At 37.7% G+C, this 17,826-nt stretch overlaps 1 protein-coding gene across 3 annotated transcripts in view; it reads right to left on the bottom strand.

Annotated features, from left to right (window-relative positions):
• FAM114A1 (family with sequence similarity 114 member A1) overlaps positions 1-17,826 on the bottom strand; it is a 72,849-nt gene that overhangs the window by 38,519 nt on the left and 16,504 nt on the right. For all 3 annotated transcript variants that reach the window (XM_072620491.1, XM_072620492.1, XM_072620493.1), the window contains exon 3: positions 14,356-14,443. In XM_072620491.1, the coding sequence (XP_072476592.1) occupies positions 14,356-14,443 (88 nt within the window). The remainder of the gene's footprint in view (positions 1-14,355; positions 14,444-17,826) is intronic.

The raw sequence follows: 17,826 nt of genomic DNA, 5'->3' as shown, positions 1-17,826 counted from the left end.
TTTGGACAAAAGTCAAAAAGCAAGTTAATAGTAAAGCCTGTTTGCCTCAGTTTCCTCATCTGTAAAATGAACTGGAAAAGGAAATGGCAAACTCATCCAGTATCTTTGCCAAGAACACCCTCAAATGAGGTCATGAAGAATTGAACACGACTGAAATGACTTAACAACTACCACAAAACTAAGTCTTATTTGGTAACAGTTTACTTCCTTTTAGGTTTAGACAAAAAACAAAACACATGGTGACAGTAAATCCTGGAAGAAAATCCAATACATCATGATGCCATAGCTCTTACCTTTCACTTTCTGACCTGCCTTACTCAGTGAAGAGCAGTCGTCCGGTGAGAGGGACATTAGTTTCACATGAAATGTCCTGCTAGAGACTGTGAGACAACTGTACACTGGGCAAAACTAACCTAAAGTTCAATGGAGAAGTTTTATTTTGGAATTTTTCCCTCTCAGAGGACCTCGTGTCAGATATCAACCTTGCAAGCAGTCACAGGTCTAAAATTTTTCTAAAAGTCCAACCAATGGGAATTGATTACGAAGTGATAACCTTAGATATAACCCCCAGTTCCCTACACAAACATAATAGACTAACAACACTTATTCTTCCATGATGAGAACAGAAAGCAAGAGAGATTTTGCCAGCTTCTGGATAATAACAAGACAAAGTTTTAACAAGTTGATAATGGGATTTTAATTTTTTATACATTGGCAATAATGCTCATGTTGAGAGGAAAAGTCATAAGCCATCAATGGATTTGAAAGCTAAACTGTACCAGCCTTTTTATCTTACTGAGTTTGTGATCTGTAATCAACATTCCACAAGCTAAACAAAAGGAAAAACAACATGGATGAACTGAAAACCCAAATAGAGGTAGCTTGCTGAATACATCATTGTTCACCAATAAGATCTAAAACACAGATTGTGCCCAAAATGATATGCTGAGTATAGGATTTCCAGTCTAAGTCACCTAAGCACTCACTTATTAAATGATGAATCCATTAATGTCAGAATAAGTCAATTTTATTCAATAGAAACTTTTGTATCTTGATTCATTTAATTAATACTAACACTCTTTCTACTGGTGCAGATTGGAATCCATTCACACATTCTCATCTCACGCTCCTCTTTACCTTATCCTCCCATAACCCCTCCATAGACCTAACCACTCTAGGTCTTTTAATAGTCCATGGGTACTTGTGCAGTGCTCATGCTATCCATATTATCCTTTGTGCTTGATATACGGCTAGTCCTCTTCCTTCTCTAATAATGACTGATTATGATTAATTAATTATAATTATTAAATTATAAATTTAATAAATATAAAAAATATAAATTTAATTATAATAATTAATGAAGATTTGAATATTATTCTTGCACATGCAATATCCCTACCACTATATATGTTGATGTAAATTTCTGTGGGACAGGACAGGTGCTATTAAGGGAGATTAGGGACTTTGGAGGAAGGTGAATAGGAGAGACGAACATGGTAGTCAAAATGGAACCAACTAGCTTGGTTTTTTAGTTATTTATCTGAGTTAAGACTTTAATAGTTAGGTCACGCCCTTTTGGACATGAACAAAATGTTGGCATGGGAGTGAATACAGAGAGGAAATAGTTCAGAAAAGTCTAGAAGTGGTGGAATCCATGGCAGCTTTCGAGCAAGATCAGAAACCACAATGATCCGAGTTTCTGTGACAAGGTTAATCAACTTAGATACTCTGCAGATGCCATGTTTCCTATGGTGACAAGAAAAATGGGTCTCCCAGCATTCCATCTATACTTATATTCTCCTAGCCTTGTTTAATGGGTTGTGCAGAATGAAGCAGTTTGCACTAAGAGATTAAAGCTTGTGATTATATGAATGAATAAATAAGAATTCATGATAACCCTCCTTAATCTTTCTGCTTTGTTATGCTTTTATTGATCCAATTAAATATTTGTTATAGTTATACATGTTAATGCATTCATTATCAGAGGTAGAACTAGATGAGACCTGAAAGACCAGCCCTCTCTTTTTATACATGAGCATTTTAGGCTTGAGTAACTGGAAACTGCATTCTGGGAAGGAGACGAAAGGGAATGATCAGTTGGTGAGGAGTAGGTATTGATACACTTACATCGAAGAGCCAAGGAGACAAAATGAACAGGGCAGAGCTGGTAGATAATTGACAGCCAGCACATTCCTGATTGTTAATAGGTTTACTAATCAGTAAGCTGACTGTATACTACTACAGTGCTACCTAGTGGTTACATACTGGTAATATGTCATATCGATATCCACTATGTACTCCATTGCCCTTTAGGTCATGAGCATAACTTTGATTCTTCAGAGATCAAGGCATTCCATGATTCATAACCATAAAGCATCACTGAGATAATACTCAAGTGAAAAATATGGACTTTTTTTTTGGCCAGGGAGACACTTGACATCATTGAAAGGGTGATACTATTTCTCAAATGCAATTCAGCCTGCTACTTTCTTCCTATTTAATTTTGGAACTAACTTATCATCCTGATAATAATGATAATAACTTCAAAAGCTAACATTTATATAGTACCTACTATGTGTCAGACACTGTGCTAAGTGCTTCACAATTAGGGTCTCATTTGACCCTCACAACACCCCGGGAGGTAGGCCATTATAATTTCCATTTTACAGATGAGGAATCTGAGGCAAACATGGGTTAAGTGACTTGTCACACAGCAAGTAAGTAACTGAGAATGAATTTGAACTTGGGTTCTCCTTTCTCTTGACTATGGGCTCAGAGCTCTAACCACTGAGCCATCTAGCTGCCTCAGATACAATGCTTCTTCAAAATATATGTACTGCAGGGGTAACAAACAAGAGGAGTGGATTGGGAGTAAGGAAGAGTGGGAATGGGCCAACTTAAAGAGGTTAAGGTTTAGTAACTGAAGGAATAGAATGCTGTGTTTATTAAAGAAATTATTAGAGATAGATGAAGAAAAATAAAAACTTACTCATAACTTTAAATGTGAATGGATGAAACTTACTCTTATGACTTTAAATGTGAGTGGATGAAGTAATCCAAAAAAACAAAAAAGTGATAGATTGGATAAAGAGCAAAGCCCCATAGGATGTTGCTTACAAAATATATGTACTAATGGACTCACTAAAAAAGATGCTTACCTACCTGGGTAATATGCATTTTTCATCCACTTTGTCTTGGGTAACTTATTAGACTCATTTCTATTGTTTGGCCATGAATTTCACTGAGAACACCCTATAATATCTTACAGCTTTGTACAATTAGTACAATGTTTAAAAACCTAGAGGAGTGTCAGGAACACTTTAGCATCCATAAAGTCAGTTTGACTTCTTCAAGATAGCCTCCAAAGTAGTGGAAAATACTATTGGAAACATATGTCCCTATTTTATACCTTAACATAAAAAGAAAGAGGATTACTGAACAGTTATCTCTAGCTGCCTCTATCAAGAAATATTGTTATTTTAACATTCATGGCAGACACCTTGCTGGGGCATTATTTGTTGTACTAAGTTGTATGCTTCTTTTAAATCAGTAAACAATAAATAATAAAAGGTATTTTCCTGTACCTTTTAATAAACTGTATAAGGATACGATCTGGTAAAGAAATATGTCTACAAAAGGTTACTCCATTCCATTTTATATTATCATTAAGGATAATCTTAATATATCCATGAATAATTTTAAAAGTTTTATGCGGCTTAAAAATATAAACAAGTAATATATATGAGTAGTTTCTGATGTCTTTACTTCCCTTATTTTGGTAATACTACAATCTGTGCTTTGTTCCCATTCCTTTGTTATAACTGCGAAAACTTGAAAATCATTCCAACAATGCCTTCAAAATTGTATTTCCTCCAGCACAGATTTCTTTTGTATGTACTAGATCTGGTGAGTCTTTCTCAATTTCATCTTTTTAGTGCTACTTCTTCAGGTAGAATATTGGATATTCAGGTACCAAGTCCACATGTGGGGGTTCTACTATCAGTATTAAGACTAGACCACTATTATATAAATACAAGCAGATGTGTTCCATTTCACATATGTTTGTTATCTTTCTGCTTTTCCTCTATAAATGTTCTTGGGGTAATCTGGTTGGAATGGGTCTCAAGAAAAGCTTTTTGCACTCATTTCCTACCCCCCTATTCCCATGCTTTTCATCATTTTGTGATAAGATACTGCTTTTAGCCTTCTACTATCCTTTTCTATAATGCTGAACAAATGAGGTTTTACTGTAAATTGGTCATTGCCTTGGCAGCTATTTCTCTTCAACTAGCAAAAATTCAGTATTTGCTAGATAAAGCAGATTCTGGGTTCTTCGGTGCTTCACCTTCCATCGAACAGTTCACCCCATCACCAACATTATCATCTGCCTTGTGCTCCCTCTGGATCACCAGCTCTCCTTAGACCATAACCCCAGTAACTCAATCCATTCACCTTTGGAGTCACTCCCTCTGGGGCCATATTTTCTAGATTAGTGAGTTAGCTAGCACTAGTGGACATGGTCCTCTATATTTAGTTGGTCCTAGACTACAGACCACACCTCATATTCCTTTTGACTGTCTAGCTCAATTATTTTCCTGCCATCAGCACCGTAGCACTTCTGTAGATCCTCACCCAATCCGTAGCAGTAATCAAATTAATAATATGATTTCTTCTAGAGAGGGCACATCAATTAACTCTCCTATGGCCCCACTCACTATCCCAGTGGTTTTTTTATACCAACACACCCTTCTCGAGTTCTTATACATAAAAATGTAAGTTCCTGGAGAGCAGGGACTTGCTCTTAAAGTCATATACTAAATACTTAATACTTTTCCTTTTTTCTTCCATTCATCTCTCATCATGGCAATTGCTCATCCATGGCTAAACTCTTTTCTGAAGATATTTACTTACAATTTTTTTTAGGGGGCAGACTTGTGTTTTCATCATTGTGAAGAGCTCTTGGTAAGGGGACTCTTATGAATTTAGTTCAACAATTCCTCTACTATTTAGCTCCAGAGAGTTGCTAGGAGCGCTGAGTGACTAAGTGACTTGCTCAGGATCTTGAAGTCAATATGCATCTGAGGAGGGCCTTCACTCTAAGTCTTGATTCTGAAGCTGGCTGTCTATCTGCTACACCATGCCACCTTTCTACACAGAAATTAACTAGGTAGGCACATATGTCTGCTCACAAATAAGGCAGCTAGCAGTACATTGGATAGAGTGCTGGGCCTGAACTTAGGAAGATATGAGTTCAAATCTGGCCTCAAACACTTACTACATATATGACTTTGGGCCACTTCACTTCTGTCTGTCTCAGTTAACTCAACTGTAGAAATACAGATAATAATGATACAGCACATAAGGGGCAACTAAATGGCACAATGGATAGAAAACCTGACATGGAGTCAGGAAGACTCATTTTCCTGAGTTTAAATCTGGCCTCAGATATTTACTCGCTGTGTTACCCCCAGAAAGTCACTTAACCCTTTTTGCCTCTGTTTCTTCATTTGTACAATAAGCTGGAGAAGGAAATGGAAAACCACTCCAGTATCTTTGCCAAGAAAACCTCCAAAGGGGTCATGAAGAGTTGGACCCAACTGAACCCAACTCCCAGGGCTGTTGTGAAGATCAAATGAAATATTTGGAAAATGCATTGTAAACCTAAAAGAACTAAACTGGAATAATAACAACTCCTACCTTCCAGGGTTGTCATAAGGATCCAGTGGGATAATATGTATAAAGCATTTAGCACATTGCATGGCTCATAGGAGGTGCTTCATAAATACTTGCATAAATTAACAGGGGTATAATGCTTAATAACGTAGTCTAATTAAAATGTAGTACAATTCCTTGCATTTCATTTTCCCTTGCTTTATGTGAATTTTAATGGAATTCAATGGAAACAAGATTGGCCTCTTACCAGTATTCCAGAAATACATTCACGTAATGCAGTGGAATAATTATCATTTTCTCGTTAACTTACCTATTTAACTACCAAATCTACATTCCAAATCATCTCATATATTTTCCAGAAAGAAATTATCAGAATGCTTAATGAAAGATTTTTAGCTAGATTACTGAGATGTAAAATAGCAGAGTTATCTAATTTCAGCAGCATTAGAGAGACCACACAGTTTACCCCTTTCTTACCTCTAGGCAATCCTATACAGCTATATCATTATAGAAAGGTGAGGTTTTCAGCTCATTAAAAGGCTATTCTGTACTCACCCTGGCAAAGCATTCTAGGATTTAACTTTCTTGGCTATTTTCAGTTCTCAGTCTTCCAAATCATGGGTGTTTAGGATCATATAATATTAAAGCTTGAAGAAACTTGAGAGATGCCCTAGCTCAACTTCCTTCCTTTTTCTTTCCCATTTCACAAAAAAAAATTCCTGCAAATCACTGTGACTTTGGTAAGTCCCAAAGATGGGCACCTATATCAGCACCATTCCACAGGTAGTGAGTGACAAGGGAGGATAACTAGAATCCTGACTGGCGGATGAGAGGGAGACAAAGTAATGACACCAGAGATCAGAAAGTGACCTTCAGGTGCCCTGGATTTTAAATAGCTCAAACCTCCCCCCTAGATATAATTTTATCAGTGGAACAGATATATTATATCATATCTGTTCCACAGATATAATTATATCAGTCAAAATGATAGATACATTACAATTAGCTTTGTACCCAGAGCCTAGAGATCATGGTGGATCCTTTCCACCATGTGCAACTGAAACTTCCTGTATGTGTTGTGCAGGGATTTTCTCTGTTTTCCTGTTTCTGTTCCCAGTGCTTAACATAATGTTAGTACTCAGTAAAACCTTTTTCATTCATTAAGAGAGGATAACTTGTTGGGTTTCCGAAAATGAGTGATAGATTTTATACGTGCATGGATAAGCTGCTATCTTAAAAATCCTTCTGTTCCCAGAAGCAAATCCCATGTATGAAAATGAATGCTTAGAGATGTAACTACCAATGAGTAAAGAGATGACTGAAGTTTATTCACTGATGATACTACTCTACCATCATCACTTTTTAAATGATTAGTAAAATACTTTTTTTCTGGAAAAAAAGTCAAGAGATTTATTTTTCTTTAATGGACTATTTTAGATACCTTAATAAATCTTCTCCATTGGTGGGTCATAGATCTTAAAACTTTACTTAGAGTGACATCTAGTGTTTTTAAAATGAAGCAACTAAGCCTAAGGCTATACAGGCAGTCTTGGATTTCATAGTGATTAAAAATTAGTGAATTTTGTTACTTGTTTACACATACGTCTTTCTCTACAAACTGTACTCCTAACTCTCAGAACTTTCTTTGCTATGCCATAGAAACCTTTTTACCCTGGAAGTTCATTTCTTCCAAAGACCTCAGACATTTGAAGTGCTCTCTAGCCCAGGGTGGGGAATCTGTGGCCTCGAGGCCACGAGTGGCTTTCTAGGTCCTCGGGTGTAGCCTTTTACTGAGTCCAAGTTTTGCAGAACAAATCCTTCTATTAAGGGGATTCGTTCTGCGAAGTTTGGATTCAATGAAAGGGCTGCACTAGACCTAGAGTAGAGGGCCATATGTGGCCTCGAGGTTGTAGGTTCCCCACCCCTGCTCCAGCCCCTGTGGCCTCGCTTCCTGATTCCAAGTCCAGTGTTCTATTTATACTGTGCCACCTAGCTCCCCAGACTATTATATTAGCCTCCCAACTGATTCCCTTTCTTTAGCCTCTACCCCTACTGCCCAATACACCTTTGTACCTTTGCACATACACACATATATACACATGCAGTACTACCACACACAGAGACACACATGTGTATACATATATACACACACATACATATATGTATATATAAGATATTTTACATATATACATACATATGTTAATAGTTTGTTGATGTCCTTTGATGTTCTTTGACCACTTATCAATTGAGGAATGGTTCTTGGTCTTATACATTAGTGTTAGGACCATATGTTGGTCTCCCAAAAATCTTAGTGCAGTTTTAAGCTATTAAAGCCTTTCTTTAGGTGACTATCATTCCCAGATGGATGCATTATCTCCTATTGTCCCCTCTATTTGGTCCCAGTTGAATTCACTGCATGCTATTGGTCCAGTTTCTCTGATGAAATGATCAGTGGGTGGTGGTTGAGGGTGAAAGAGAACAAAAGAAAAACTCTTTCACTCCTAAGAGTAATTCTCCTTGACTGTAACTCTCATAATGAAATCTTTCAAACTGGAACTCTTCCAGCTTTGGACTGGTTCACTACTTGATTATCGCACCAGGGAAATTTCTCCAGCTACTTAAAGCCCTCAGAAGTACAGTTGATTTGTTTGATTAAGAGGTTCAAAAGTGATCATTTCTATTAAAAAAAAAAGCAATCAAGGCATTAGGTCAGAAAACCAATCTCTTATAATACTGTTACAATGGAAACAATCAGATTTGATTTAGATTTTATAATCGCCTGTTAAGTAGTGCATTCCACTATACACATAAAGATTCCTGGCTTCGCTCCGTACAGCTGGCGAGCAGCAGGATTTAAATTTGAATCTGGGCTCCATTTAGATGAGTCATTTCACCTTTCTAGACCTCAGTTTGGTCAACTGTAAAACCAAGGAACTAGAAGAACTAGATGACTTTTGAGTTCCTTCCTAGTTCTAAAGCTACAAATAAGCTTTTTACCCAAAACAACAGCTCACCCTCTCTCCCTGGAAAAAAAAAAAGAGGGAAAAAATATTCAATTTGGCAAGAATGGGAGAGGAGTTGCCGCATTAAGCCACTGACTCTAAGAGACAAACCTGTGGACTAGAATCCTTTTATTATTTGGACAATCTCAAAAGCTGTCGTTGAAAGTTCATGTAGCTGTTGAAACTGGAATTCACAGCAAACATTCTGTACATGTTTTTCTGTGTTGCTAAGATTCCCTTTGATTGCTAGACTATTATTCTTAAAATGTATATAAAGAGCTGGTCATCCACAAACAAGATCACAGAAAAGGGGCTGGATGAGGAAGTGGGCTGAGTCATCTGCCACAAAAGCGGCCAGGAAACTGGGAATGAAGTCCCAGAGGCCCACCCAGTCCATACACTGCACCATCTCTTGCCAAATGGGTTTGTGATACAGAAAGGTTAAGAAGCCAGGCTCTATTGTATTAACTGAGTTTGTGACAGCTGTTCACCAATAAGGACTTTTCACGCTTTGTATCTGCTTGTTTGTCTCTGAGGTCTTTCGCTGATGATAGTCATTCCTTTAATACAAGCAGGGAAAGAATCTTACAGAGGAAGAAGCAGCATTTAGGTGATCTTACTATAAGGAGAGAAGGAAAAAGGGAGGAAGGAGGACAGGGAGGGAAAAGAAGGAGGATGGGGGAATATGAAAAGAGAAGAGGGATTGGGAAGAAGGGAGGATGAGAAGAAAGAAGGGAAGGAAAGAAGAAAGGAAGGATGAAGAAAGGGAGTGAAGAAAATGAGGAAGGCAGGGAGGGAAGAAAAGGAGGAAGGGAGGAAAGGAGAAAGGAAGGGAAAGAAACAAGGAAGAATGAGGAAAGGAAAGGAAAGGAAAGGAAAGGAAAGGAGGGAGGATGGGAGGAAGAGAGAGAAAGTGTGGGAAGAAAGGAAAAAAGGAGGAAGGTAGAGAAGAAAGGAGAAAGAGAGAGAGAAATGGAGGAAGGAAGGGAGGGAGAGAGCAAGGAGGGAAGAGAAAAGAAAAGAAGAAATATGAAGTCTTTAGGCCTAATGACCCATTGAAGGAGAATTATAAATAGAAATGGGTGAGGATAAGGTTATGCACATCAGACTTTCATTTCAATTTCTAGAGTAATGGGAAGAAAATACCTTAATACCTTTTAAAAGTCATTATCTTTTCATAATCAAAAAGGAAATGGTAAAGTGGACAGTAGCAACTATCATGTGGTCTCAAGGGCAAGATCCTACCCAGAGTTCTTCTGGATGAATTACTACACATACACACACACACACACACACACACACACACAAGTACACTCGCACCCACACACACACACACACACACACACACACAGAGTTTTGTTCACTGTGAGTCCTCTGGAATTTTCAGTGCTATGATACACTGAACATGATCTTTGTGGTGTATCAGAGACAGAAGTTCAGTATTAACATGAAAAGTGATTATATACAACATATATGACATCAAACTACAGGTCAAGATAAATGTCTTTTGGACCTAAGAGATCAATGGAGAAGATACAACAGAAACTCTGTCTGGCATCTTGAGTAGCTTTTGTGCTCCACATCAGTTAGCAAAACATTGAGACCCTGGAATTGAGCCAGTCTCCTGATAATGAGTTGCACCAGGCCAAGTTCAGATGACAACAGGATATCTAAGAAGGGAGTGAATAGTAAATCCAAGAGAGAAAAGCACCCATTAGATATCACCCACCTCTGGAAGTTTAGAGAATTTCCCCAGAGAGGGCATAATGAAACAAGCACAGATTCAATACTAATAGTAACTTCTTTGCTTGAAGCAGTAAAACACAAGAGGGAGACACAGGAAGCAGTGCACGCCAGGCAAGTCAAACTACTACTACCAGCTTGACCTTGATTACCATTGCCCCTAAGATTCTGATAGGGACCCCCCAGGACCCTAAACCCAAGAGCCTTGGGAAAAGCAGTGTTTCTAAAACCTCCAGACCTGCTTCTAGCCTAGCTCCCTTGGAGGGGAGATATAAGTGTGGAGAGAGGGCCTACCTTCCTCATTACTACCAGAACAACTGTTGACCAACGACCACCAATGGGTAAACAGGCATGGGAGCCCTGGGAGTGACAGCATCCTCAAACCACTCTTTCTGCTTCTAGTCCAACCGTCATAGCCATCATCTAGGGAGGAAACTTTTGTAGAGAAAGGACCAGCCCTCCACACCAACTGCCAACTAACTGCCACACACAAGGCTGACAAACTAGCCTTGTTGAAGCAGCAAGGTACCCTGAGAGAGAGACAGGAGGTGGCATGTGCCAGTCATCAGAACTGTGCAACCCCACTGTTTTGCTGAGACAAGTTCCTTTCAGATTCCTCTCACGACGTACTAAATTTGCATGCCCTCTACAAAATGTCTCTTTTCCAGAGACAGGTGATTTAACTCAGCTACTAACTTCTGACTAAGTTACAACTGTGATATTTCTGAACTTGGATATACTTTGAAAATGGCATAACAAGATGGCTGCTGGAATGTAACCCAACCCCAAAGGGGGTCTAGAAGAGTCACCAGATCTCTTGCCTACTTCTACACAGCACTCATTAAAGTCACCTAGAATAAACTTAGAGCATAAGAGCAGTGCAACCAAAACCCCTCCAGAGGGAACATCTTCAGAGACTGGTCAGTTGGATCTTCATTCGTTAGTGCTAATTAAAATGCCATTCTTGCCTGAATAATAGCTCTTCTCTCAACAAAGTATACAGGAAACTATCAGCATTCATCTTTAATGAATGACCCCAGCTTCAGATGTGAATTGAAGAAAGGATGGAAAACCATCAGACTGTACAGCCATAACCTAAATATCATCCCTTATGAATATTAAGTAAAAGTGAAGAATAGATTTTAGGGATTAGATCTGGTAGACAGAATAAATTATGAACTATGGACAGATGTTCACAATTTTGTGCAGGAGGCAGCAACAGAAACATCCCAAAGAAAAACAAAAGCAAGAAAGCACACTGGCTGTCTGATAAGGCTTTACAAATAGTTGAGGAAAGAAGGAAGGAAAGGAAAAGGGAAAAGAGAAAGATAGACTCAACCGAATGCAAAATTCCAGAGAACAGCAAGAAGACATAAGATTTTCATAAACAAACAATAGAATGGAAAAGGCAAGAGACCTTTTCAAGAAAATTGGAGATACCAAGGGAATGTCTCATGCAAAAATGGGCATGATACAAGACAAAAATGGTAGTAACAACAGAAATAGAAGAGATTAAGAAGTGGTAGCAAGAAAATAAAGAACTATACAAGAAAGATCTTAACAATATCAATAATCATGATGGTGTGGTTACTGGTTTAGAGGCAGATATTTTGGAGAATGAAGTCAAGTTTAGAAAGGATTGCTAACAATAAGGCCAGCAGAGATAACGGAATTCCAGCTGAGATACTTAAATTCCTAAAAGATAATGCTATTGAAGTGCTGCATTCAATATACCAGCAAATTTGGAAAACTCAACCATAGCCTCTGAATTAGAAAAGATCAGTTTACATCCCAATCCTAAACAAGGACAATGCCAAAGAATATTCAAATTACTGAAAAATTGTGCTCATTTCAAACACCATCAAGTTTATGCTGAAGATTCTGCAAGCTAAGCTTCAGCAATACGTGAACTGAGAACTGTCAGAAGAGCAGGCTGGTTTTCAAAGAGGCAGAGGAATGAGAGACCAAATTGCCAACATTCACTGGATTATGGAGAAAGCAAGGGAGTTCCAGAAAAATATCTATTTCTGCTTTATTCACTACACTAAAGCGTTTGACTGTGTGGATCACAACAAAATGTGACAAGTCTGCAAAGAAATACCAGATCATCTTACTTGTCTCCTGAAGAACCTGTTTGTGGGTCAAGAAGCAATGGTTAGAATCAAACATGAACAACTGATTGATTTAAGATTGGAAAAGGCATACAATAATATATCTTGTCACCTTATTTATTTAACTTACATGCAGAGCATATCATGCAAAATGCCAGGATGGACAAATCAAAAGCCAGAATTGAGTTTTCCAGGTTCTCCTATCAACAATCTTAGATAGGTAGATAATACCATTCTGATGGCAGAAAGTAAAGAAGAATTAATAAGCCTCTGGATGAGGATGAAAGAATTAAAAAAAGAGTAAAAGCTGGCTTAAAGCCTAACATAAAAAAGCTAAGATCAGGACAACTGGTCCCATCATTCCCTGGCAAATGGAGAAGAAATGAAAACAGTGTCAGATTTTATATTCTTAGGCTCAAAGATCACTTCAGATCAACTGCAGCCATGGAATTAAAAAATACTTGCTCCTTGGAAGGAAAGCTATGGTAAATCTGGATAGCATACTAAAAAGCAGATATTAGCTTGACAACAAAGGACAGTATAATCAAAACTATACTTCTCCTAGCAGAAATATATAGCTGAGACCTGAACTATAAGGAAAGCTAAGTGCTGCAGGATCAACACTTTCTAATTGTGGTTATAGAGAAGACTTTTGAGAGTTCTTTGGATAGCAAAGGGATCAAATCAGGCCATACTTAAAGAAATTAATTGTCATTGCAAGGTCAAATGCTAAAGCTGAAACAAATACTTTGGCCACATAATGATAAGACAAGACCCATTGGAAAAGATGCCAATGTTGGGAAAGATTGGAGGCAAAAGAAGGGGACAGCAGAGGATGAGATGGATAGCTAACATCACGAAAGCAATGAACATGAGCTTGGACAGACTTTGGTAGATAGTGGAGGATAGAAAGGCCTCGAATGCTATGGGCCATGGGGTCAGGAAGAGTCAGATATGACTGAATGACTAAATAACAAACAACAACATGGGGTAGTGGAAAGGATGCTGGTTGTAGTCTGAAGAGACCAGAGTTTAAATTCTCTCTTTGACACATACTGGTCATGTGATCATGGATAGGCAAGTCACAACATCACTAAACCCGTTTCTTCATCCACAAAGTGGGGATAATATCTATAGCATCTCCCTCACAGGGCTGTTGTGAGGACAAAACAAGAGGTCTGTAACCTTCAAATGTTATAGGATTATCAGCTCCTATTATATTCTCTAGGTTGAAAAGGTTAGTGGTTAGCTAGATCTTTAGCTCCTACTGACCTAAGAAGGCCAATATCTGCTCCCATTTTCCCTGGACCATAAGAATACAGTGGCTAGTACAAAAATGGAGGTGCAGGCATATTCCCCCAGGTAGCACCATACAGGCTGTACCTGCTACATCACAAGTCAAGCAACCACCTCCTGATGTATCTGTTCCTATTGGGGGAGCTCCCCCCACAAAAAAAGTGGAGGGGGCAGGCGAGTGTTAGAGGGGAAAGGAAGAAGGATGAGTCATCTTTATGCATTATTGCAGTTGTCTTTGTCTTGTGCTCTAAGGGAGAATAACTAGCTTGTCCCTTCCCTGTGCAGGTGAGTAACTTTGTGCCTTGGTCAGTTTAATCACCCTACTGGAAATACTTCCCTTTCTCTGGTGCACTAATTTCTATTTATATACAGTAGGGTCATAAATTTAAATAAATACTTAAACTTTAAGGGGATATCACAAGAGGAAAAGAGTTGATGGAATTATTGTTTAACTCTATCAGTCAACTTATCTAGTCCTATTTCAAAAGAATTTCAATCTCTGTGAATCCTGTGCATTGTATAATACTTACCAACTGTAGCAGATGCAGATGACAACAGGGATTTTCCCCAGGATCCCCATCCTGTCCACCCACTTCCTTGAGAAGAAGAGTCCTCAGCCTATAGAAGGGCAAATTAATCACATCAGCCACCAGTTTATTTCCCCAAAGAAAAAGAACAGCAAAGTTTCAAAATGAAGATGTAAAAATCACTAACAGTCATGACTTAATGGATTAAAATTTAACAGGGTCATAAAAGTGTCCCAACATACCTTGCAATGTGCACTTTGGTACGAAATTGACTAGTTGTGTGAATGGTTTCTGAGATCCTGATTCAAAATAGAAAGTAACTAATCTATTGCTCCCTGACCCCCAGTTCTCTGAATCCCTGGCAGTTAATGGCTGAGAATATGAGGCTTGGGTGAAAGTCATGAATATCTTAAATTAGAATTGAATGATCACTTAAAAGTGTTTCCAATGACTTTATCCCATGTAATATTTATGGAGCAGACTTTATGTGCCCCACAAAATACAGTTAAGTTTCAAATCTCTAGGTCCAATGGGAGCATGAATATGAGAAAATCATAGGTAAATGGGCAAGTGAATTGAATGGACCTTTGTACCTGAAAAAGATTAAAAGCAGGTAATCAAGAAGTGGCTGTGGAAAATATCAAATTCATTAACAATGACCTCCTACCCAAATTTTCCCACTTTGATAATTTATCTTTTTAGTCTATCTGCATTATTTGTTCACAGAATTTAAAAAAAAATTATGTAACTGATGTTATTTACTCTTTTACATTCACTTTATTCCCCTACAATAGAATGATACATAATTTACACAATAATTCATATTTGTAAAAGGTACTTTCTTCCTTTCTCTAATTTTTTTGTATGATGTGACCTTTTATAGTCAGGTTGCATATCCATCTGGAGCTTACTGTGGTATATAATGTAAAATAATGATCTATATCTGATTTTTTACAATCTGCTTTCCAGTTTCCTAGTAGTTCTTGCCAAATGGGGAGTCATTCTCCCAACAACTTATGTTCTTGGATTTATCAAGCTAATTTAACTATGAAAAGAGTGGTTTAAAAAAAACAAGAGAGGAAAATTAAGACATTTCTAGTGAGGTTATAGTTTCTATATTTTTTCCTGAATAAATTTAAAAATACCATCTGTCTATAAACAAATATGATATTTTCACAACTAATATGCTATAAAAATTGAAATACTGATTTTTTTATGTAAGAAAAGAGTGAGAAACATTCATAATGATTGGCAGGGGAAAGCTCATCACTTCTGAAAATGTAAAATGTAAAATGGTTTATACTTTGATTTGACTCATCAGAATACTGGAGCCTAGCCACAATATTTTGCATGGTAAGGACAGATGCAAGTATGATAACAACATCCTTTCATTAGAGCAAATCACTATCCATGATCAGGGAGTGCTAATATTGGCATGGGAGTAATAGCTTTTGACTCAGACTGACAATATACTTAATATGATCTGACAGCTGGTAGTTGACTAGCAAATGGAAATAAATGATACATGAATCTAGGACTAGGTTGTTGTTCTTTTTCCCCCCTATATAAAGACTGCTTATATCCTCTTGCTTAGAAAATTTTGGTGAGCTATTCCTCCAGTTTTACACACAGTCTCCATCTCTTCCTCACCATAGCCCATCTGTTTTCAATGCCTAAGATATACCTAAATGACAAAGTGGAAAAATTCTGAACTTAGAATCAGGAGAAACTGGGATTAGAAACCAATGGTTATTAGCTGGTTAAGTCACTTCTGAGTCTTAGCCTCCTCCTCTTTAAAATGGGTTAATGACACTTGTGCCTTTTAAATCAGTTATTAAAAAAGGGCTTTTTAACTCTTAAAATGCTGGAGAAATGTGAATTATTACTTCTAGCACGCAGTATCTGGGGGTGTTTAGTCTACAGAAAAGAAGATTCAGACCATGACAGCAGTCCTCAAGCAGAATCAGTATTATCACTCTGCCACATGGCAGAGTGATAATACTGATTCTGCTTGGTCCCAGAGGGCAGAACTAAAAATCATGGGTAGAAGCTGTGCTTTAGTGTAAAGAAATCTCTAAAAATTAGATTTGTTCAATGGCCTAGATGTCTCTCTTAGTAGAATGGCTCAAGTAGAAACATGCTAGTCACTGGTCAGAGATTCAACACTGGGAATTCCTGAATCAAGAAAGGGGGTGGACTAGATGACTTCTGTGATCCCTTTGTACTCCAAGAACCTATTATAATTCTAAATAAACATTTGTTTCTTTTGATTTAGGGTGGGAGGAAGCCTGAGAACTTGAAAATGTTTTTTTATAAAATAAACAATGTACTATCATTCATATTTCACTGATGCGGAAACTGAGGTTCAATAATGCCAGCAAGACAATAATATTAATTAATTAATGATATTAGTAATTAATGATATTATTAATTAATTAATGATAATAATAGCTAACATTTATATAATACCAACTATATGCCAGGCATTGTGCTAAATGATTTACATATATGATCTCATTTGATCCTCAAAACAACCCTGGGAGGTATGTGCTATTGTGATCCCTATTTTACAGATGAAGAAACTGAGGCAAGCAGAAGTTAAGTGATTTCCCCAGGATCACAAAGCTAATAAGTATCTGAAACTGGATTTGAACTCAGGTCTTCTTCACTCCACACCTGGTGCTGCCACTTAACTGTCTCTAATAAATATAAGAAATACTAAGGAATCTACAGATTTCTGCATCATTCAAAATATTGATGGAATGGTGTCAAGAGAAAAATAAAAAGTATAATCAAAGGAGCAAATTACACAGTAAGATCCCATATGTATTACCAAGGCAATATTCACAGCACTGATGGCAACTGTGAATATGATGGTGTAGTTCTGAATCACAAAGTATAACAGATTCTCCATATGGAAGGCAGAAGAAAAACATTAATTAAGACACCAGGAAGTCAAATCCCAACACCAGAAAGCCAAATCCATCATGGTAACCAAAAAGTTAATACACATTATCACCACAGGGGACAAAGTCATTCCCAAGCTGTACCCCCACCCTACTGTGGCCTTCCCACATTCACAAGACTAGCTGTCCCTGCCTATGTCCTCCCTCTCTGCCCTAACTGCTCTCCCAGTTCTGCTCCACTCTTTCTGTTCCATCCGTTCAGCAAGCTCCTCCCACCACATGTGACTTAGGCTTGCATGGAAACTATTAATGAATGGAAAAAAGCTTTCCATTTAAATGACCATTACCTGTAAGAGACCAAATGAATGAGAAAGAATGGACAAATGGGATACTGTAACTGAAGTTACTGAACTGAATTGAAAAGTTGTTAGACTATTTTAGCATTCAAATAAGTAAGATAAGTAGCTTCTAATCAAGTTAACGTTTAGCACTGATTCAATATTAAATGTTAAAGAAAAGAAACAAAAAAAAGACTAAGACTTTAGCTTTTGTCTGTATTCATATCACA

This window comes from Notamacropus eugenii, chromosome 6 (genome assembly GCF_028372415.1).
Source record: "Notamacropus eugenii isolate mMacEug1 chromosome 6, mMacEug1.pri_v2, whole genome shotgun sequence".
NCBI lineage: Eukaryota > Metazoa > Chordata > Mammalia > Diprotodontia > Macropodidae > Notamacropus > Notamacropus eugenii.
The sequence above is the reverse complement of the archived record's forward strand: the minus strand, read 5'-3'. Positions and strand labels throughout refer to the sequence as shown.